Source organism: Ammospiza caudacuta, chromosome 20, assembly GCF_027887145.1.
Source record: "Ammospiza caudacuta isolate bAmmCau1 chromosome 20, bAmmCau1.pri, whole genome shotgun sequence".
NCBI classification, from domain to species: Eukaryota; Metazoa; Chordata; class Aves; order Passeriformes; family Passerellidae; genus Ammospiza; species Ammospiza caudacuta.
This window is the reverse complement of record NC_080612.1, coordinates 2,641,325-2,663,912: the sequence shown is the minus strand read 5'-3', so window position 1 is coordinate 2,663,912 and position 22,588 is coordinate 2,641,325. Positions and strand designations below refer to the sequence as shown.

General features: G+C 48.1%; 1 protein-coding gene across 1 annotated transcript in view; it reads left to right on the top strand.

Moving 5' to 3' along the window:
- Positions 1-22,588, top strand: part of GALNT17 (polypeptide N-acetylgalactosaminyltransferase 17) — a 244,427-nt gene that overhangs the window by 49,410 nt on the left and 172,429 nt on the right. Inside the window, exon 2 of the mRNA XM_058817710.1 lies at positions 14,694-14,877. Coding sequence (XP_058673693.1) covers positions 14,694-14,877 — 184 coding nt within the window. The remainder of the gene's footprint in view (positions 1-14,693; positions 14,878-22,588) is intronic.

Below are 22,588 nucleotides of genomic sequence, written 5' to 3'. Positions count from 1 at the left end.
AGCGCCCATGCCGAGTTCGGAGTAGCACAGACTCGGAAGCGCCACGAGCTGCGGCCGCTGTCTTGCACTCAGAGAGATAGTAAAATAGTGCATCAGACATCACTCGCCATGGCCTGCTTAGCTTCTTGGCAGTTTTACCACTCTCTAAAGCAGCCTCTGACAATAAATCACCGAATTCACGCAATTCCGTTAACTCGTAAACTGTGTGGGGATTCACAAAGATTCCCCGTTCCAAACCATAAGCCAAAAGACCTTGCAATTCCTTCCGTAAGTCTATTCCCTTAATTTGCCTATTTTGCAAAAACATAATAAAAAGTTCATATGCGGCTTGTCTTTCCATACCTCTTTTTAAGTGCGCACTTTCACCTAGCAGCGTTTTCCCAGACTATGCCGCACATATCAGCTGGTCCCATCTAATATGGTCACCAGGGCACGGGCGTATCGGCGGTTTTCTTTTTTCCTCCGCTTTAATTTCGCGCTTATTGCCGCTCCCGCTGCTTCGGAGCCTGAACCAGTCCTCACTTATCCTTTGGTGTTCGCAATCCCCGTGGTGGCCGCGATCGTCGTGGTGTCCGCTATCACATCAGGGTCACCAATTTGTTGAAGTGAGGGGGAGAACGACCATTGTGCATCGAACTCCCGAATTTATTGATCGATCAGTCACTTTAAATAACAGTGTTAATTAACTTCATGCATATTCCAAAATCCAGGTTTACGATAGGCTAACAGAGAAAACTCTAACCACTCCTTTTGTTTTACAGTACCGTTGATTGTTTACATCAAACAAAACCAGTGTTCTCACTGTGATACGAACGGTTCTCAAAACTTCCACATCTGTTCCCAGGGTGCCATCTTTTCCCAGAGAGGATGTTACCTTTGTTATGGGAAGACTGCCTGAGAACTTTATTGTTTATACAATGATGCCTGAGAGAGACTAATTGTTTATAGAAGCCAGGCTGGAAACTGCTTTGAAACTGCTTCACAGCTACCTGTTACTTTTCTCTCAGTTGCATGGCTTCGTGGCCTTTTTCTTTAAGCCATGCTTGAACTAAACTCCCGACAGAAGTGAGATGCAGGCAGGATGGAACAGAAGGAGGAAGAGTGTGTTGGAGGACTGGGAGGGTAGGAAGGAGAGTGGAGGAGAGGATTGTGCTGGCCTGGGAAGTTGTGGGTATTTGCTGGGTGGCAATCACAGGGCACTCCTCCAGACCAGAGGTTTGTTAAAGGCAAACTCTGTGAGTTCCCTTTGCTTTCTGGTCCCCAAGGGCAAAATGCAGTGCCAAGTGTGACTGTCCTGACACTGGTGGCACTCTCCAGGACGTCTGGGGTCTCTTTCAAGGGCAGGAGGCTGAGGGAGGCCTATGGGAACACCACACACCTGGGTGTGAGTGAACCACCTCTGGGGCTTCTTCTCATTGAAAAGAGAAGAAGCTTGCTCTTGAAAAACGGCTCCAGACACTCCTCTTTGGCTAACAATGGGATCCTGTGAACTGCTGTGGTGGCTGAGGCTCTCTGGGTTTACCTGCTCCTTCCAGATCAGCCACAGAGCCAGGGCTTGGCTCTCAGAATGAGGTGGCCAAAGCACAGTGCTCAGGTGGCACTTGTCACTTGGTGTGGCCACTCCACAGGAAGGAAACCCCCCTGGCATGGCAGGTTCTCTCATTTCCTTTCTCTCATTTTCTGAGAAATCAGGTTCTGTCTGTAAACACTAATCCTCAGCTAAGTCACCTTGGATAAGTTATTTTCTGTGTTTGACATGCAGATAAAGGAGTGAGGTGTGTTTTCTGCTGAGTTCTCTGGGAGCCCCAAGCACAATGGCACCGAGACCCTATTGTACTGTGTACCCTGTTGTACCAAGTGTTCTACAAAGGGATCAAGGACAGTCCTACTCCAGGTAGCTGAAACTCCCAGTCCTATATTTAGCTGCCTCTCAGGAGTGCTTTGAGCGTTAATTATGTTTTTAAAGCACTTAGTGCCTATCATCAGCAGCTCTCTATAGAAACACGGAGTTAAACAGTCACAGATCTGGGGCCTCTTCAGAACTGTTCCCAACAATGAGCAGTGTAACCAGGCACAGATGTGCATGGATGGTGCAGAGTGAGCTCCAGGCTCACTCCTTGAGGCAAAGCAACTCAGCTCACACTTTCCTTGAGCACTTGAGTGGTTTCAGTGAGCTGGGGTTGGTAGCAGAGTCCTTGAATGCACACAGAGCTCTTCCTCCCCCACACAGAGACTGAATCACTCTGGGACAACCCCAGATTTTTGTCCAGGAGGTGTTTGTTGTGCTCCTGTGCTCATTCCAACACTGCATCCATTCCATAAAGCCCCCTGGATCCATGGCTGCTGTGTTTGTCAGGAGAATGCAGCTGTGTGCAGGAATAAAGGCATTGCAGTGGAGAATATTTCTCTCTGATGACCAAATTAGCTCCTTTATTTCTGGCTTTGGCTGTGTCACCCCTACGGCCCATTGGCAGAGCACAAACAGATGGAAGGAGTTTGAAGAGCGCAAGCACTCTCTGGGGTGCCCTGTGTGTGTGAGAGCATTGAGAGCACACCCCAAAACCTGCAGTAAATGGGCTTGGACACTGAGGAAGGACAGTGCCTGAGCACAGAAGTGAAATGCACCAAGCAAACCCCTGCCAAATGGACTTTCTTGTCCTTAAAACGTAATTATTGAGTCCACAGCTCAGTATAATGCAGTTTGTGGCTTGTGATACTTGCTAAGGATGCACTTCTCTCTCTGCAGCCATGTTCACATCATAATGACATCATTTTTTTTTGGAAACCAAATTTTGAGCAATGTCATCCCTTTTCTAATCTCTAATTAGTCTTTACAGATTGAGCACATTCAAGGTAGCCCAGGGAGGGATTATTTGGATCAAAAGGCCTCTTTGGAGAACCCTGGAAGTGTCTGAGGGCCCCTGTGCAGTGTGGGCTGCTCAGGGTACAGTCCCCTTTGTGTCCACAGGTGCCAGCCTGTGCCAGTGACCTGGAACTCTGCTTGAAACTTGGGTCACAAACACCACCAGTGAGTTCCTCCCTTCCCAAACCTTCAGGAGGGGCAAGCAGGGAGGCCTCTGTGAGCTTTTACAGCCTGGGAAGTGTTCTGGTGACCATGTGCAGTTTGTGCCTCCCCAGGGCTCTGTGAGGAGGTGCCCATTGCATGGGGCTCACACAATTGTGTCAGCTCCCACAAACCAACAAAGCTCAGCCCAAAACCTGAGCAGCCACTTCTGTATTGATGCTATCTGCACTCACACTGTGGTATTTCTTCATTTCTTATCTTGCCAAATGGCAGCAATTTTTTCCCTTTCCAACAGGCCAATCTATACAGAGAGGAAATGTTTTCAGAAGGAAACAGGAGCGTGCACCAGAGGAAACCAGAAACACTAACAGCTTGCTATAGAGACAGGGTCTGGAAATAACAGATTCCTTGTGAAAATAAAAATGCTAAATATTATTTATAACCTTTGAATGAGGTGCAAAAAAAACTGTTTGCTTGTGTTTTTGTGGGTTCTGTTCTTTTCCTGCTTCCATACTTGTTCCTGTGGTTCTGCTCCTCTCCCTGGGGTAGTCCCATCACACTGCAGGTGCTGCTCCAAGCACAGCTTCTCTGGGACAAGATGGATTTAAGAAATCCTTGTTCTTCCACCTTTGGCTGTGTGGTTTTGGACTGGCACTGAAGTGTGACATCTCTGTGCCCAAGCAGCAGCTCTGCCTGGAAGCAGATGTGTTGTGATGGAGGTGGGAATGGACTGTGTTACCCAAAGAACTAAAATTTTGCACTGGAGGATAAAAGCAGCAATGAAAGCTCAACAAAGGGTTTGCCTGAGCCTGGAGTGCTGGGGGGTGTGACTACCTGGGGATGAGCAGTTTGCAGTTTGGCCTTAGAAATCACTGCCTGAGCACAAATGTGAGGGCTGATGTTTTGCTGCTGAGGATGGAAGAGTTTGGGAATTCCTTAAAATGCCTTACTGAAGATGTTTCTTGACTCTTCCATCCTCAGCAGCAAAATGGTTTGGATTGAAAAGGACAGTGAAGATCATCTTATTCCAATGGTCACTCACAGCCCCATCCAGCCTGCCCTTCAAGACTCCCAGCAATGGGATATCTGTGATTTTCCTGGGCAAGGAGCTGCTCCTGCCACGCTCCCTGAGCAGCCTGGCACGTAGGAGGGTGTCCTGCCAGTGCAATGTCCTGGCAGCTCAGAGAGGAGAGCAAGATAAGTTCTCTCTTGCTTGAATTGCAGCCTGCCTCCTAAAAATAAAGCTGCAGGTAATTGCTTAATTCATCACCCAAATGGGCCCTTGGCTGAGCAGTGTAAATATGCAAGGCTGCTTTTGCCCTTGGCCTTGCTCCCTGGAGCTCCTGTGTCCCAAACTGTCCCACAGGCACTGAGCCAGGCACGTCTTTGGGAACATTTTGGGGGTTTCAGCAAAGTCCCCCAAGTGCAGAGCTTGCAGTTGGGTGTGTGGAGAATCAATACCCCATTAGCTGCATGGAGCAGGGACCTTGTCTGTCTTTGGAACAGTGACAGGCCCTGCATTGATCTGTGAGTTACTGGAGCAGTGTCAGATCTGTAATGTCAGGTCCTGCTGTGGGTTATGCTGTATGGCCTTGGTAGCTGCTCACACAGACTCCTCTTGGATGCTCCATCCGGCTTTAGCTCACTGTGTGTCCCTCCCAGCAGATGGATGGCTGGGCAAAGCTTTCAGAGTGGTTCTTTCCCCAGGCTGCTGTCAGGGTGAGGAGAGCTCGTCCATCCTCCTCTCACAGAGCACAGCAGCAGAGCCCAGAGCCCCTCTGGTCCTGCAGGGACCCCAGGCTTGTGGCTGGGCTGGAGCAGCTCCCCTGGCAGGGGCCTGGTGTCTGAGGAGCTGTCTGGGTTTGAACAGCCAGGTGTCTGCTAAGGAAGGCAGGAGCCTCCCTTGAAATGGAAAATGCAAAGCCCCTCCCTCTGAATTATTATAATTTTGAAATTAAGGGGCTCTCAGGCAAAGATATGGGAGTAGGAATAACAGTTCTTTATTGTGAAAATTAGAAACACAAATGCAATAGTACAGAAAGAGAAAACAAACCACTGCCAGAGTGAGAGCAGTCCCTGCCCCTGTGTGTCAGGGAGGTGTCCCAGCCCCATCCCAGGGGGGCTCAGCCCTCCTGCAGTGCCAGCTGTGGCTCTGCTGCAGCAGGGATCCTGCACAAGGGGGGAGTTTTCCTCTGCAGCTCCAGGGCTGCTGCAGATGGGCCTGGGCTCCCTCTGGCCATGCAGGGCAGCAGAAAGCTGCTCCTCTGGCAGTGCAGGGGGCAAAGGCTGCTGTGCTGTGCCAGGCTCAGATTGGATCCAGGCAGGAATGCTTGGCTCCTCCCCTGGGCGGAGCATCTCCCCATGGGATGCTGGCATTGGATCAGCCCTGCAGGGACACTCAGTGGCCATGGACAGCAGAGATCTGCTGGAGGGAGGGTTGGCTGTGGGAGAGATAAAGAAACAACTGCCCCATGGACAGCAGAGAGCTGCCCCAGCTCTGACAGACAGGGATAGAACACACACACATCTCACAGCCTAAGACAGGAGAGGGAGATGGCCCAACAGGCCTGGGGGAGGATCGTGTGAGTGTTTTGTCTGCAGAGTGATGGTGGTGGGGATGAAGGTCCTGGAATGAACCTGAGCCCAGCTGCTGATGGCAGTGCCTCACCCAGGGTGTTTCAGCTGTGCAGAGCTGGTTGTGGAGCCTTGGATGAAGCTGCTGTCCTGCTCTGCTCTGCTGGACATCTGCCCTCTCCCTGCTTGGGTCTCCTCACTGGTACCTGGGAGGGTGGGCAGGCCCTGGCACAGGGTGCCCAGAGCAGTTGTGGCTGCCCCTGGATCCCTGGCAGTGCCCAAGGCCAGGCTGGACAGGGCTGGGAGCAGCCTGGGACAGTGGGAGGTGTCTCTGCCATGGTAGGAGTGGGGATGAGATGAACTTTAAAGTCCTTTCCAACCTAAATCATGATGCTGGGTGCTCTCCACAGAGTCCCCTCCCCTCTCTGAGGGTCTCCTGTGCTTTCTCACTGCTGCCTGGGCATGCTGGTGCTTTGTGGGGATCTGTGCCACTGTAACAGACCAGGGAGCAGCTGCTGGGAAGGCTGCTCTGGACTGTTCTGAGCAGCTCATGCAAATACCTTGCTGTGTGTTGGTGGGGAAATGTTTGTGCCTGAATCCCAGGAATACTGAATCACTGAAAGCAGCCCTTAGGCAGGGCTTACTAAAGCCAGTTCTCTGGGGTTCTCTGACATCTCAAGTGATGTAACTTGGGTCAGCTCTCTCACTAAATGATCTTAGTGATGGTTTTGATCCTGATTTTCCTTTTTGTTACATACTGCGATCTGCTCCTTTTTGCATCTTTTTCCTCCCTTTTCTCCAGCATTTCCAGAATGTGACAGTCCCCTTTGTTAGTCAGAGGTATAAATCTGTATTTGTGTCATAACATGCAGGTGAGATTGCTGTAAGAAACTCTTTTCTTCATCTTTTCTGCAAATCCCCTTCATCCCTTCCTGCTCCTGGATCCCAGGCTGTTATCCAGAATTCCCCACAGCTGCTGGAGCCGTGGCTGTGAGCAAACAGGGTGGCAGTGGGGTGTAACTGGACATTTTGGGACAAACCTGTGACAGCTGTCAGGGTTGGCTCCTCGAGTGGAGTTTCCTTTGGGAGGGGCAGAGCAGCAGCAGAACAGCTCCTGGGAAGGGGGCTGCATCCACAGGGAAGGGAATTCCTCTCACTGGTAAATTGCCAGGAATGCTTCACATGTGTCCAGGTTTTCCCCAGGATAGGAATCACCTTCAGGCTTGTCTTTGGTGTCTGAACAAAGTCTCTGTGCCTGACTCCCGTGGCAGCAGTGCCTGCTCTCCCTGCTGAGCTGCAAAGAGCTTTCTTTAGCCCATGGATTTCTGCTCTGCACCAGCTCTGCTGCCAAGTTCTGCCTTTCTCAACAAGTTATTTTATCAATGTGAGCACAGTGGTTAATGCCACTATCTTTGGACTTTCAGGGAGGACAGAGCGATGTCCAAGCTCTTTCACCAGTCCCAGGTGTTGGAACCAAATAAATCTTTCCTCAGATGTAAACAGCCTTGGCCTGGGGAAGGATTTCTGTTGGTTTGTGCCAGGGGCAAATCTTGATTGGGGAATTATTATTTGGAAGCAGAACCTGGCAGTGTAATAGGCTAAACAGGCTTTGACATTTTGTCCTGGTGCCTGCGTTGTCCTTGCTCTGGGTGCTGATCCTCCCTCTGGCTCTGAAAGTAATTTCCCTCTGTTTCCATTTCTATATTGATAAGAAAACTTCATTTTTGAATCCCTGTGTGTGTGCACCTGTAAATGCAGATTTGTGTTTAAACATTTCAAACGAGCCTGCAGACCTGAGCAGTGACTGCTCCCTTCTCCATCCCTTCCAAGGAGTGCAAGGTGGGCAGGAACCTGGACATTGTCTGTTGTAAGCACAAATAATGTTCTACAGCTCATCATCTAATAATGTTGTAAGCACAAACATTGTTCTACAGCTCATCATCTAATCTAAGCCAGAATCAGAGAATCTCAGAGTGGCTGTGTTGGAAGGGACCTTAAAGCTCATCTCACCCCCCCCTGCCATGGCCAGGGACACCTTCCACCAGACCAGGATGCTCCAAGCCCCACCCAGCCTGGCATAAAATTATATTATTAAATATAAATATTATTAAATATATTTATACTATTATTATATTATTGTAATAATATAAATATACTACTTATATTATTAAAATATATTTAATTATATATTAAATATTACTTAACTTATTATTTAATATATTATTTTATATTAATATTATACATTATATTAATATTATTAAATATATTTTAAAATTATATTATATATTATTAATTATATTCTATATATCATATAGATAATTATATTATATTATATTATATTATATTATATTATATTATATATATTATATAATATATAATGCAGAATATAGAATATATAGTATATAATATGTAATATATAATATATAATATAATAATAATATGTATTATATTATTAAATATATTTTAAAATGAACTGTGCCTATCCTGGTTTTGGTCCTTGCCTGGCTGGGCTGCAAGAAAATGTGTTCAATTCCCTTACCCCTACCTGTCACAATTGTTTAAGTGAAATCTTAATGCTCTGTTGGACAAATTCATTTCAGCCAGAATTATTCACATAATTTTTCATAGGCAGGAGCTTTTTCAGAGATGCAATATGTTGGAGAACAGGTGAAATATGCTCTATTTTCAGTTTGTATCTGCTAAAATCCCTGCTTGCCAAGCCTGGGCCCATTCATCTGCTGCTTTTTCTGAGTTCCCATTTGTCATTCAGCGTGAAGGCAGAGGGTGGGAGTTTTTGTGACCCCCCATTTCTGAAAGTCAGCATGCTCATGGTAATCTCTGCAGTAAACCAACTGCATTTGCATGGTGAAGGACACCAGGCAGCTCTGAGCATTCCTGCAGTGGGGGAGATGTCCTGATATGCTAAAATCCAGCTCCTGGAAAAGGACTGTCCAGTGGAAAGGGAAGCACTGACCCTTTAGCTGCAGCATCTGATCTGGGGGATAAATTTTTGATAGGTGGTCAGTCCCAGGAAAAAGCAATGTAGTATGTACAGTGAATAGAAATGTATAGGGTTCAGGGGAATACTGGTTTTTCACTGGGCTCTAGTATTTAAGCTAATTTTTAAACTTTATATATCTATTTTTTTTCCCCAGGAGAGAGCAAACTCTCATTTTCTGATCCCTTTACAGCTACTTTTAGTTTCCCCTGCAGGAGAATGAGGATGCTTTGGGGAGGCAGTGAGAGCAGAGGAAGCTGACCTGTATTCCCTGCACAGCTGTGTTTGTATTCCCTGCACAGTTCCCACAGCCCTGTGGCAGCTCAGGGTTCCACAGGTGTAACCTGCAGCCAGAGGAATGGGGGTTATCTACCCTAATTACAACAGCTCTGAGCAGATCTGGCTAAAATTGTGTCAAACCTGCTGCAAGCAGAGCCAATCCCATGGCCCAGGTCCCACCAGGGAAATTCCACAATTCCACCTTGCAAAGGAAAATGGGTGCCTGTTCTTGTGCCAATGCCCGGATTGTTAATGAGCCCTCCCTTTAACAGTGTGTGTTTAGCAGGACAGTACTAAAGGCTTCAGCAGTCCCCGTCATTTCCAGCATTCCCTGGGACGCTCTGCCCCTTGCAGCAGCTCTGGTTCCTCACACACTCCCTGAGAGCCTCTCTGGTGTCCCCTCTCTCTGAGTCCCCTGCAGCTCACACATGGCCAATGCCTTTGGGCCATTTCCCTCCTTGGTTTGGCTTTTCCCCAGGTCAGAGATTCCCTGTGGGCCTTCAGCTCTCTGGCTGATGTAGGGCAGGAACAAACATCCCTGTGAGAGCTCTTGGGGCTGAAAAATCCACTGTGCTTCACTGAGTGACAGCTGTGCTCTGCAGAGATATCTATTTAATTTTGCTTTACGGTTTCTGTGTTTTCCAGCACCATTTCAGTGTTACTTATTCCTTCTGGGGAAGGGGGGCTCCAAGTTCCTCTTCCCTGCTGGAACGTGGCTTCCACCCTGAGCTGTGTGTGTTCTGTACTTTGTGCTGCACGAGATACAGGTATGGAAAATGCAGCTAAAAATGCTGCTTTCCCAGAAATCTTTCCTGTATTGGAACCCCAGAATGGTTTGGGTTGGAAGGGACTTTGAATGTCATCTGATCCCACCCCTGCCATGGCAGGGACACCTCCCACTGTCCCAGGGTGTCCCAATGTCCAGCCTGGCCTTAGGCACTGCCAGGGATCCAGGGGCAGCCACAGCTGCTCTGGGCACCCTGTGCCAGGGCCTGCCCACCCTCACAGGGAACAATTCCTGATTCCCAATCTCCCATCCATCCCTGCTCTCTGGCACTGGGAGCCATTCCCTGTGTCCCGTCCCTCCATCCCTTGTCCCCAGTCCCTCTCCAGCTCTCCTGGAGCCCCTTCAGGCCCTGCAAGGTTGATGTTGTTTTCCCTCAGCACCCATTTCTCAGAAACCCATTTTTCATTTCAGGGCTCTTCCTTCCTCCCCAGCCCCTCCATCACAAGTTTCCTCAGCTGAGGGTTGCATGGGAGGGTTAATGTTTTCCTTCATCCAGGCTGACATGGAGCAATAAGCTTTTCCCCCCCTCCAGCTCCTGGGGAGCCTTTGGAAATGAAGGCTGCAAATCACATTAGATTGTATTTCACTAAAGGTTTTCTCTGGCCTAGAAAACTCCTGCCTCCTCCTGAAATACGCTCAGCTTAAGAAGAGACTAATATATTTACTCTAACTGTGCTCAGTCTAGGAATAATTTTGCTGTAGAGATTAAATTTTTATATTATCTTGAAGAAAACCAACTCCTGCCAGTCCCCAGGGATCCCCTGTCTGGCTGTTCCAGCAGGAGGGGCTCAGATCTTGGCAGCCCCACGTGGTGTCTTGCTTTTTCTTTTCCCTTCTATTCCTGCAGTGCAATAGCAATATATTCCATTTGTTCCAAAGTTCAGAATTTTTAGGAGATTCTGAAAAAAAAAAAAATCCTGTTTTAGCTTTGGGTGAGTGTGGTTTTGGGATGAGTGAAGCTTGTGGCTGCTCAGAGCTCTGATCTGCACCAACACCTCATCTCCATGCAGCCCATTCCCACCTCCTGAGCTTGCAGAATTCCCCAGGGGCTGAATCCACTCCAAAAGATGAAGATTTTTGTGGGATTAGTGCTGTTTATCACCACAGTTAGGCTGGGGCAGGCATCAGGAGAGACTTTCTGGCAGAGTTCAGCACTTCTGCTTTGTGCCTGCCCAGAAGGATAAAGGATTTGCTCTGTGACTTGGGAACAGTCCTGACTCTTTGCTTTCAACCTTTTCTTTGGGAAAATGAGCTGATGGCACCGTGCTCCTTCCCTTTTTGGCTCATGCTGTCTCTGTGTGTCACTTCTGGCCCTTCCAGGCCAATTCCAAGCAGGTTTCATGGAATCCCAGAATATCCTGAGCAGCCACATGGGCTGGGCTCAGGGTAATTCCTGAAGTCACAGCAAAGGCACCCCAAATTCCCAGAAAGGTGCCCAAAATGTGGTGAATAAAAGCCAATGAATGGATTGACTGGATGAGGATGTGCTGTCACCATTTGTGTTCAGTTCTGCCCCTCCTGAGGCACCTTCTCATCCAGCTGGAAACAAATTCCTTCCTCTTCTGTCTGGACATGAATTATCTTCCTTAAAAAGTTCTTGACTCTTGCTTGGAGTTCCACACAGCAGAGTGACATTCCTGAGCCCTCCCAACAGCCTGGGCTGGAGAAGAAATGCTGAACCAGCTCAGGGACAGACAGGGGACCCTGCCAGGCACACCCCACCTGGCAGTCTGCATCTCCATGACTCTCCCTGCAGGGCATGATGGAGGGCTCATGGTGTGCCCTGCCCAACACAAATTGATCCATTTGATTGATTTCTTTGGTTACATGATGTTGGTTTATCAGCTTTTACCAACTTAAAGCAGTAGAAAGACAGAACGTGCAGAAATGAGCTGAGAGAAATGAGTGCTGGGATCTCTCCCCCAGCTGGCATGGCCTCAGGGGTTGGTGGTGTTCTGAGCACTATGGGAGGTTCCTCACCTGGAATTCCAGCTCCTTCACTGAGGTGCTGTGCTTGGGAGCACAATTCCAGCTCCTTCACTGAGGTGCTGTGCTTGAGAGCACAATTCCCTCACCTGAGCCAGAGCTAAGGACCTCTGGAGACTGGCTGGGATCCTGTGGGATGGATTGGTTTTGGAGGGATCATCCTTCCCTGCTGGTTACAGTGTGCAGCTCTGAGACAAGCACTGCCTTGGTGTCTCAGTTCATGATTTGTTGGTAATAACCTGAGCTTGTGATTTTAAAGCCTGCTTCTAACAGAGCCAGGTGCTGGGATGTCCATGGCTCCCACATCCCACTAGGTGTCTGTCACAAACATCTTTTATGGAAAATCCTTTACTTAGGATTTTTCCTCCTGAGAAGCTGGGAGGCCTCAGGAACAAAATGTAAACATTGATTATCTGCTGCTGTGGAATGCAACAGGTGCATCTGGGATTGGTCTCATGTGGTTGTTTCTAATTAATGGCCAATCACAGTCAGCTGGCTTGGACTCTCTGTCCCAGACACAAACCTTTTTTATCATTCCTTTCTATTCTATTCTTAGCTTAGCTAGCCTTCTGATGAAATCCTTTCTTCTATTCTTTTAGTATAGTGTTAATGTAATATATATCATAAAATAATAAATCAGCCTTCTGAAACATGGAGTCAGATTCTCATCTCTTCCCTCATCCTCAGACTCCTGTGAACACTGTCACAAGTGCTCTCCATCCATGGAGCCTCTGCCCATCTCAGAAAGTCCCCATGTCCCTCCTCCCAGGTGTGTGGCTTCAAAGCACAGAAAGCAAAAGCACTGGGGCAGGGAGAAATGTGTTCAGATGAATCAAGAAAAGCAAAATTCAGCTTTAAAAGCAAACTGGGAGATGCTGAGCGTTCCTAGAATGGAACCACTTGGGGTTGGGAAGTTCATGGAGTGATCTGCTGAGCTTCTGCAGGCCACAAAGTACCACCCATCCCATCCTTCCTGAGTGATTCCCTGGCTCCTGCTCAGCCTGGAGCTGGAAAGGCAGCCTGGATGTGTGAGCACAGCCCGGGGCTCCTGATTTGTTGTTATTGTCCTCAGATAAAATCCAGTTAAGCCCAGTGTGGTCAGAGGGGCTCTGATACAGCAGGGAAGGTTGTTGAGAGTTTCCTTCTCAGAAGGAATACTAATATTAAATAATACTACACAGCAATGAAGATGATAATAATAATAGTAATAATAATCATAATTATTCAAACTGTTCTTCCAACTGTGATTAACATTCCCAGCTCATTTTTTCCTGTCTCAATGCTACTTTTTGAGGGGAAAAAAAATCCTTAAATCTGTGGGCAGACAGGAATGTTTTGTCCAGGACAATGGAAGGCAGTGGTAGGTTTGGGAGCTGGACAAACCTCAAGGTTATTGTCCCTTCAGAAGCTTCAGAGGTAACAAAATCTGTTCTCAGTCAGGGCTCTGACTTTGAAACAACAGGAATATACCCTGGTGTCTTTCAGTATAAGAAACCAAACAGACACAAAAGCAAACCAAAATCCATCATTATTATTTTTGTGTTTCTGACAAAAAGAGAGTGAATCTCTGCTAATGAAAAATATTGAAATTCCAGGTGTTCTGTCTAATAAATAATAACATGAGCATGGACTTGGTTTCCCACAGCCACCACCAAATTATCCATGGAGCTCTTTATGTGCAGCTCATTTTGAACTTTGCCTTTTTCCTTCAGCTATGCAGATATAAATAAATAATTCCCCTTGATAAGGGTCTGGGAACACTGTACTTTAAAAGATAAGAAAGGTTTGAGGGGAAATTGTTTTTAAATCCCTACCATTTGTATGCTGTTCACTGTTCACACTGAGCAAAAATTCATTCAGCTGGCACTTAACCAAGCCTGTTTTATTCCTGCTCTGTGTTCAACCTATCCTTCTCCTGGGGACATCTAACCTTCCATGTAATTACCTCTCTGAGAGTGGGAAGGAGGCCTGAATAACCTCCCCACCAACTCAATAAATGCACAGATCCTGGGACAGGTTATCAGGGGCAGGGCTGGCAGGAGCAGTGTGCCTGAGCTGTGGGGAGGGAACTGCAACACTTGAGCCATTTTTATTCCGTTTATTGGGCCAAAGAAGGAGCATATGGAATGTCTGCAGAAAACCAACCCAAAACAGACAGGAACCCAAAACACCCAGGATTTTTAGAGTATTTCTTTTTCTTTGGGAGTTGGAAATAACAGCGATGGGTTTTACCAGGGATGGGTTTTACCAATGATGAGATTTACCAGGGAGGAGTTTACTAATGATGGGTTTACCAGTGATGGGTTTTACCAGTGGTGGGTTTTACCAGGATAGGTTTAACCAAAAAAGAGTTTTACCAAAAATGTGGTTTTTACCAGGGATGGGGTTTACCAGGGATGGCTTTTACCAATGATGGGTTTTACCAGAGATGGGTTTTTACCAATGATGAGTTTTACCAATTATGGGTTTTACTAGTGATGATTTTTACCAATTATGGGTTTTGCCAATACTACCAATAATGGATTTCACCAGGGATGGGTTTTACCAATGATGGGTTTTACCAGGGATGGGTTTCACCAGGGATGAGTTTTACTAATGATGGGTTTTACCAAGGATGAATTTCACCAGGGATGGGCATTACCAGGGATGGATTTCACCAGGGATGGGTTTACCAATGATGGGTTTTACCAGGGACAGGTTTAACCAAAAATGGGTTTTACCAAAAATGGTTTTTACCAAGGATAGAGTTTACCAGGGATGAGTTTTACCAATGATGGGTTTTACCAATGATGAGATTTACTAGGGATGGGTTTTACCAGTGATTCATTTTACCAGGGATGGGTTTTACGAATTATGAGATTTACCAGTGATGGATTTTACCAAAAATGGGTTTTACCAGGGGTGGGTTTTACAAAAATGGGTTTTACCAGGGCACGCAATGATGTTTTTACCAATGATGGGTTTTACCAATGATGGGTTTTACTAATGATGGGTTTTACCAATGATGGATTTTACTAGCGATGTTGTTTTTGTTTTCCCCCCAGGTCTCTCCAAGTCCCTTGGTCTCATTGAGGGCTATGGTGGCCGTGGCAAGGGTGGCCTCCCAGCCACCCTGTCCCCTGAGGAGGAGGAGAAAGCCAAGGGACCCCATGAGAAGTATGGCTACAACTCCTACCTCAGTGAGAAGATCTCCCTGGACCGTTCCATCCCGGATTATCGCCCCACCAAGTGAGTGCCAGGGGCTCCAGCAGGGAATCTTTGTGTTCAGGTGTCACCCAGAGCCATGAGTGCTGGGGCTTTCCCAGTCGGGTTTGGAGCTGCTGGCTCTTCCCTCGTTGTTCCCAGGGCCCTGTGATGATAAAGGGGTGGCTGGGCTGGAATGAGCTCATGGAGTCACAGAACCACTGATGCTGTAAAACCCTCAAAGGTTGTTGAGTCCAACCATTCCCCAGCACTGCCAAGGCCACCACTGACTGTGTCCTCAAGTGCCACATCAGCAGAGCTGTTAAACCTCTGCAGGGATGGGGATGCACTGCCCTGGATCTGACCACCCTTTTTGTCAGGAAATAATTCCTAACATCCAATCTAAACCTCCCCTGGCACAACTTGAGGCTTGTCCTGTCCGTTGGTACCTGGGAGAAGAAACTGATCCCCCACCTGGCCCCATCTTGGTTCCAGGTAGTTGGAGAGAGTGAGAGAGTTCACCAAGATGATTTATCAGGGTTAAAAAGTGAATTTCTTCCCGGTCTGTCTCTGTTTTCCTAAAGCAGTCCATGGTTTTGTGTGGAAGTGATGCCATCAGAAGCTCAGCTCTGTTTTCACTGAGGTTTTGGTGTTTAATACCCTGTAAAAGTGTGATGAAATTCTTCCTCCTTCCCTCCTTGTCAGCTCCTTCATGTCCCTGCAGGATCTCCTCAGGCTCCTCCCAGCACAGGGATCCTCCAGGGACACTCTGGGATCTCCCACTGGAGATCTGGGCCTTTAAAGGGAGTTTCTACAGGCAATATCTTTCCTGTCCTTTTTTGATTGAGCTCTTGAGGTGCTGGTGATGTTTACCTGCTAAGCAGCACAGGAGAACAGCCTTTAGAAGAGGTGACACATCATTTTGTTAAGAGGATGAGGAAAGACACGCTGCAGGTTTATCTTTGTGAAGGTTAATTTTAGATATGGCTGCCAGAGTGTTCCTTAAAATAGGAAGGTGTCAGTTTGTCCTGGCCTGGAGTGAAATCCCTGATAAAAAAATGAGCTGAGAGAGGTTTGGATTGTGAAAGATCTGTGTCCAATGCCTGTGTCATTGGGGCAGTGACAAAGGTGTTGCCTGGCATCTGCAGAGCATTGAAAACTGTACAGCAGGGATGGAGCTCTGTGGGGCAGGAGGTGGCAGATTGTCCAGGCTGGGGCAGCTCTTGTTCCCCCTGTCCCCAGAGCTCCAGATTGTCCAGGCTGGGGCAGCTCTTGTTCCCTGTGTCCCCAGAGCTCCAGATTGTCCAGGGGAACAGAGGCAGCTCTTGTTCCTTCACCTCTCTGGGTGCTGCCTGAATTCCGAGCAGCCCCTTGGACCGTCCAGGGCTGTCAAGCACTGACAACAGAAATCCCTGGATGAGTTTCCAAAGGAATGGAGCCCATTCTGCATTATGCTGCTGCAGCTCCTCAGGCAGGCTGAATTGCAGGTACAAATTGCACCTTTGCCTCTGTGATATGCAAATCCCAGCACAATGCTGGATCCTTGGAGCGAGACCTTCCCCAGCACTTACCTGGGGCTGAGCTGCTGATTTCCATTTCTCATCCCCAGCTCTGACTTCCAGCAGAGCCAGCGTTACTTGGCGAGAATTAATTTGAGAAGTAATGTTTCTCTTCAGATTTGGGGGGAAGAAAAGGATTAATTCTGACATTTTTAGCCTTGCATTGTATTTTTCCTCAGTTCCACTATCCATCATTCCATGGGAGAGAGGGGGAGAGGACAGGGCACAGCATTCAAAATGCTCAGTTTGGAGCTGGGCTGAGATTTGGGAGGGAATTTGTGCAGCTGCACAACTCAGTGCCTTTTATCTGTGTAAGAACTTCAGGAGTACATTTTGTTTATTGGTTTTCTTTTTGTTTTGGGGATCAATTGGCTTGATATTGTAAGAGAACAATTGGTCTGTGTGTAATAGGCTGGAGTTTACAGGAGAATTTGGAAAGTTTCAGCTCTTCCTACCTCTGGCTTCGAGGTTCCCTCGCTATTTAGTGCATAAAGTTTTATGGCTGATTTTATGAAGGGTTGAACACAAACCATTTAAGTCAAGTATCCTGGTCTCTGATTAAAATAGATTCAAGTCAAGGGAAATTAGCCTAAATGGCTTTGAAATTGCAGCATTAGTGGGGAAAAACTGTTGAAAACCCTCCAGCTGATAAGCATTACAAAGCATGTAGTGGTTTTAAATATAATAGTGAAGCTGTGTGGTTCAGCTAAAGGCTGCAGAGTGTCTGGAATGCCAATGGACTGGCACTGGGCCTGGCACAGGCTGGCACTCCCCAGCCTTTCCTCTCAGTTTTCCCTGTTTTTAAGGAAAGATTCATGTGGTCAAGTGTCAGTGCCCTGAGTGCTGAGCAAAGCTGCATCAGAGCTCTGAGGCCTTTCCCTGCTCCTTTCTTGTGCCTGGGGCCAAAGGGAAGCGGAGGAAGGAGAGTTATGGGGAAGTTTTGCACATTTTGTGTATATTTTTGTGTCTCCAGGCTGCCTGCACCTCGTGGTCAGCCGCACTGAGGGTTCAGGGACTCGGATATCCCTGCTCCAAGGGATTTCAGGAGCTGTTGGTGAGGAGGAGCCAGTCCAGCTCACAGCTCAGGGCTCTCAGTCCTGCCCAGAGGCACAGAGAGGAGGGAGTTTCCCAGGGAGAATGGTCCCAGAGGTGTGAGGATGATGTTCAGGAGAAGGTGAGGTCTTTTCCAGCACCAGGAGCTGTGGCAGAATACCTTGCTTGCCCTGATCTGGGGAATTGTGGTGTCACTTTCTGATAGTTTGGATTATCATCTTTGCTTTAGTTGAGCTATTTCCTTCTCTTTTCCCTTTCTCCTTTCCCTTTTCCCCTTCCTCTTCCTCCTCTCCCCTTTCCCCCTTTCCTTTTTCCCTTCTCCCCTTTCCTATTCCACTTCCCTTATCCCTTCCCTCTTCTCCCTCTTCCCCTTCCCCATCACCCTTTCCTTCTTTCCCTTTTGCTTTTTTTACTTCCCCTTCCCTTTCTCCTCTTTCCCCTTTTCTGTTCCCTTTTCCCCTCTCCTCTCTTCCCTTTCCCCTTCCCTGTTCCCTTTTCTCTTCTCCTCTCTCCCCTTCCCTGTTCCCTTTTCCCTTCTCCTCTTTCCCCTTCCCTGTTCCCTTTTCCCTTCTCCTCTTTCCCCTTCCCTGTTCCCTTTTCTCTTCTCCTCTTTCCCCTTCCCCGTTCCCTTTTCCCTTTTCCTCTCTCCCCTTCCCTGTTCCCTTTTCCCTTCTCCTCTTTTCTCTTCTGTTCTCTTTTCCTTTCTTCTCCTTTCTCCTTCCCTGTTCCCATTTCCCCCTCTCCTCTTTCCCCTTTCCTGTTCCCTTTTCTCCTCTCTCCTCTCTCCCCTTCCCCATTCCCCTTTTCTGCTTTCCCCTTTCCCCACTGCTGCTGGGGCTGCTCACCTGGGCTGGGAGGGGGAAACCCTTCCCTGCTGTTCCCCCCTGAGGGATCTGGGGCTGTCCTGGGCTCATTCCCAGAGGTCTGGGATGAGCTGTGTGGAGCTGGTTCCAAGCAGGAGCTGTGCCTGCCCCGCCTGTGTGGGATCTCAGCACCTCAGGATGGAGGTGCAGAGTGGCTGAGAACACCCCTGGGGGGCTTGGGAGTCCTGGAATGTTGCCAGAAGTGTCTGGTGGCTGGACTTTGATCTGACACAGGAGACGACACGTGTATGAGGACTGGGAAGGTTTCACTGGGTGAATGGTGAAGGGATAAGTTAGTTAGAGTGTAAAACACAGGGTTTAGGATTTCTGTACAGGGGGGGTCTAAAGAAGTAAGATGGAGGAATTGGGGCGTGTCCTGTTCTTCTTCTTCTTCTTCTTGGCCTCCATCTTCTGTGGTGATGGTGGCACTTTGGGATTGGTTATTACTAGAAGTGCACCGGTTAATAAGGGTAGAAGGTATTGGGGAAAAATGATAAATATTGTACACGTAACTTTGGGTATAAAGATAAGTGACCGCCCCGGGGGCTTGCAGTGTGCCCATGGCTGACTTGCTGTGCAGACCTCTGTCGGGCTGAAAGAAAATCTTTTAGATAAACAATTAATAAACACCGAGACCGAGAAAAGATCAGAAGTCTCTTCTTGTCCTTTGAAGCGTCGGCTCTTCAAGGCCATCCCTGGGCCTTTCCAGGCCACCTAGACAGCCGAGAAAGCGACACGCCTGGACCTCACCCTGAGCAGGAGAGGCTGTGCTGGCTGTGCATGAGACTTTGCAGTGAACCAATTCACAGATTCCAGCTGGGAAAGCTCTTCCTTGGGCTAAAACAGGCAGGAGTGGTGCTTTGGGGTGAGTTATTCCAGAACCTGCTGCCAGGCAGTGCCATAGTGAGAAGGGCACTGGGAACTCATGCCTAATCACGCTTGATTGGCTTTTTTGGCTTTAAGATGAGATTCCTGCCTGTTCTGGAAAACAATCTCAGCTTCCAGATTGGAAGTACCCAAGGTGCTGCCTGCAGCCTGCAGGATTTCTACTCAAATCTTCACAAAAATGAGCTGGAGAGATTTTCTCAATTTTCTGCAAAATCCTCTGAAGGACAAGGCTGCTGTGTGAGTTTTATTGTTTATCCATTCCCAGCACTCGCTGCCTGCCTGGGGAGGATGGGGCTTTGGGAGATGTGTTGTTTTCTATATTGAAAGTGAAGCATATTTACATGGGATGCCAGGGCCTGCAAACATTCCCTGCTTGGATACAACATTTTATGCACCTCTGTTGTATCCTGTGATACAGGATTTAATGGGAACCTCTCCTATGTGTAGCCAGAAAATAAAATTGCTTTGTTAGATCAGCCTGCCTGTCCATCTTATCCACTATCTAATCTCTGATAGTGGAATTACCAGATGCTTCAGGTTGAAGAAATCATATTAAGGGAAACTATGAAATAATCTGCCCATCTGGTACATTCTGCCTCCCCCATTCTCTCCTTTCAATCCTATCCAACATAAATGTGGAGTTCTCATTATCTCTTTAAAAGTCTGTTCTTTTCTGGAATCCTGCTAAGCTCTGATTCAGTGGTATTTTATGGCATTATAGGATTAAGGGGTAGATTTAAGAGAAATAATACCCACAATTGCTAGGACTATTGGATCACTGGGTGCAGATGACACATCCCTGCTGCTGCAAATCTCCTGACAGCTGTTCTCAGGAGGGGAGCCCCGAGGTATTAAAGTGAAGAGCAAAGATGGTGTAAGAGATAAGCAACTCCCAGAGTCTGATTTCTCACAGGTTTTGAGGGGTTCCCAGCCTGGAGACACAACCCCTTCTCCTGCCTGCCTTGGGGTCCTGCACATGGTCAGGAGGTGCATGGAAAGGGACTTTGGACAAGGGGATGTAGTGACAGGATGAGGGGGAATGGCTTAAAAATGCCAGAGGGCAGGGATGGATGGGATATTGGGAGGGAATTCCTGCCTGTGAGGGTGGGGAGATACAGGAACAGGGTACCCAGGGAGGCTGTGGCTGCCCCTGGATCCCTGGGCCAGGTTGGATGGGGTTGGAGCAACCTGGGACAGTGGGAGGTGTCCCTGCCATGGCAGGGCTGACACTGGATCAGCTTTAAGGTCCCTTCCAACCCAAACCCTTCTGGGATCCTCTGATGGAGAAGGTTTGGAGGTGCTGGGAGTCTGATTTGCTGCTGTGCTCTCACAGCACCTGCTCTGTGTTTGCCCTGTGGGGAGGTGCCCCCATCACCTGCTGCTGAAGAGGGAACAGTTCCATGTCCCTGCCTGGTGTGACTGTCCCTGTGGTGTTTGGCTGAGTCAGAGCCATCCCTGCAGCTCTCAGTGCCTGAATCACCCGTTTATTTCCGGAGCTGCTGCCGTGGGATTGCAGCACCAGCTGCCTTTGGCTGCTTTATTGCCAGGGACCTCATGCAGCAGCAAGCTGAGCCTTTCTTTGGGATGCACTGCAGAAGATGGAGAGCTTTGGCTTCTGGGTAGACTTTGGGTTGTTGTTTGACAGCTTAACTTAAAGAAACTAAATCAAGTTGTGATCAATTTTTATTTCAACTGGTTTTGTGTGGCTCTGTGGGCTCTCAGTGTGTCCCTGCTGGTGCTGGAGCACTTTGTGGGGTGGAGGGAGTCCCTGTTCCCCTTGGGGTCTCTCCCCATCCCTGGAGAGCCCCCCTCAGACTTAAGGATTGTGCAGGGCCCAAGAATTCCATTTTGGCTTGTTAATCACAGCAGAACGCATATTTGGATGGTGATGGATGTGGGTGTGACTGAGACACATCAGCACTGCCCAGGAGGATGCACCTGGAGGCTCTAATTGAGTCTCTGCCCATGAGACCCCTCCTGCCTTCCCATCTCTTGTGGTGGATCCCAAATCTCCTCCAGAGCCCCCACTGGCCGTGGTTTGTGCCAGGGGCTCAGCCTGTGCCCTCTGATGGGAAGGTTCCATGTGCCATCACACTCATTTTCCTGTGAAAATACAGAAATCTCTTCCACTGTGGGACTGACTGAGCTCCCTGGCTTTGCCCTTGTCTCAGATTTCTCTGGGACCAAGGCAAAGGGGATTTGAAATGAGGGATTTTCCCAACCCCTGCCACAGCCTGGGCAGGAGATGCCCCTGTCACTGCTCCATACACCTCACCTCATTTCCTCCCCTTTAACAAAACCAAATGCTTTCTGCCTTCCCCCTGCCCACAGGACTGTGTTGGCTGTGGCAGAAGTGTCAGAGATGTGCAGATATCACAGTGTGAGAGCTCAGTGATGGCTTCCCAAGGATCTGGGCCATTCCTGAGCTCACATTTGTGCTGATGTGCCTGTCACTCGTGTCCTGCCCTGGGCTGCTCAGCCAGCCTTGATGAAGTGAGTCTGCAGAGAAGGACAACATTTAAGAAGACAAAACAAACTACTTGAATTATGAGAGTGATATTTGCTGGGAAATAGAGTTTCATGCCTGTTTATTTGTTGTGATTGCTGCTTATTGCAAACAAAGGAGGTCAGAAGAGCTCCTTCTCTCTTGCATGCACAATGTGCTACCACAGTCTGCAAAGGGTGCTTTGGTTTGTTTCAATCCTACATCCAAACAACAGCCAGGAAAAGAGGCAGGATGTAGGGCTTTTTCTTCATCAAATAACTGAAGGGAAAACTAGAGAGGACTCAAGACAGTGGAAGAACCAAAAAACTTACTTTTTCAGATATGAAATTCCCTTTGAATTGCATGTGGGAGTGTATTAAAAGATCCTTACAGCTCTAGGAGAAAGCCAGGACTGGTTGTGCACCTTCTCTCCTCATAGATGGTTGTGGGTTTGATCCACCATTGTATAAAAAACACTCCTGCCCTTGGCTTTTTATAGCTTCAGCCATAAAAAAAGGAAAAGTAATACTTTCCAGTACTTGGAAAGGTGCCACCTGAAAATTTTCTGGGAGAGCAAGTAGAGAAATCAAGCAGTGAGTATCAGTGTCACAGCTCTGGCATGCAGGAGCTGTGCCTCAGAACAGGGCTCACCAAAGCCACAGCAGGTTTGCAGCTCTGGGATGGATTGTTGGATATTTTCTGTCCATGTGTTGTTCTGTCCTGCCCAATCTGTCCCATCTCTGTGTGGCTCCAGGCATTTTTAATCTGCCAGGCTGCAAAAAGTCATGGAAACCTCCTGAGCTGGAAGGGACCCAGCTCAGGAGAATGAGAATCACTGAGGCTGGAAAATCCCTCCCAGCCCATCCAGTCCAAGCTGTGCCCATCCCCACCTTGTCCCCAGCCCAGAG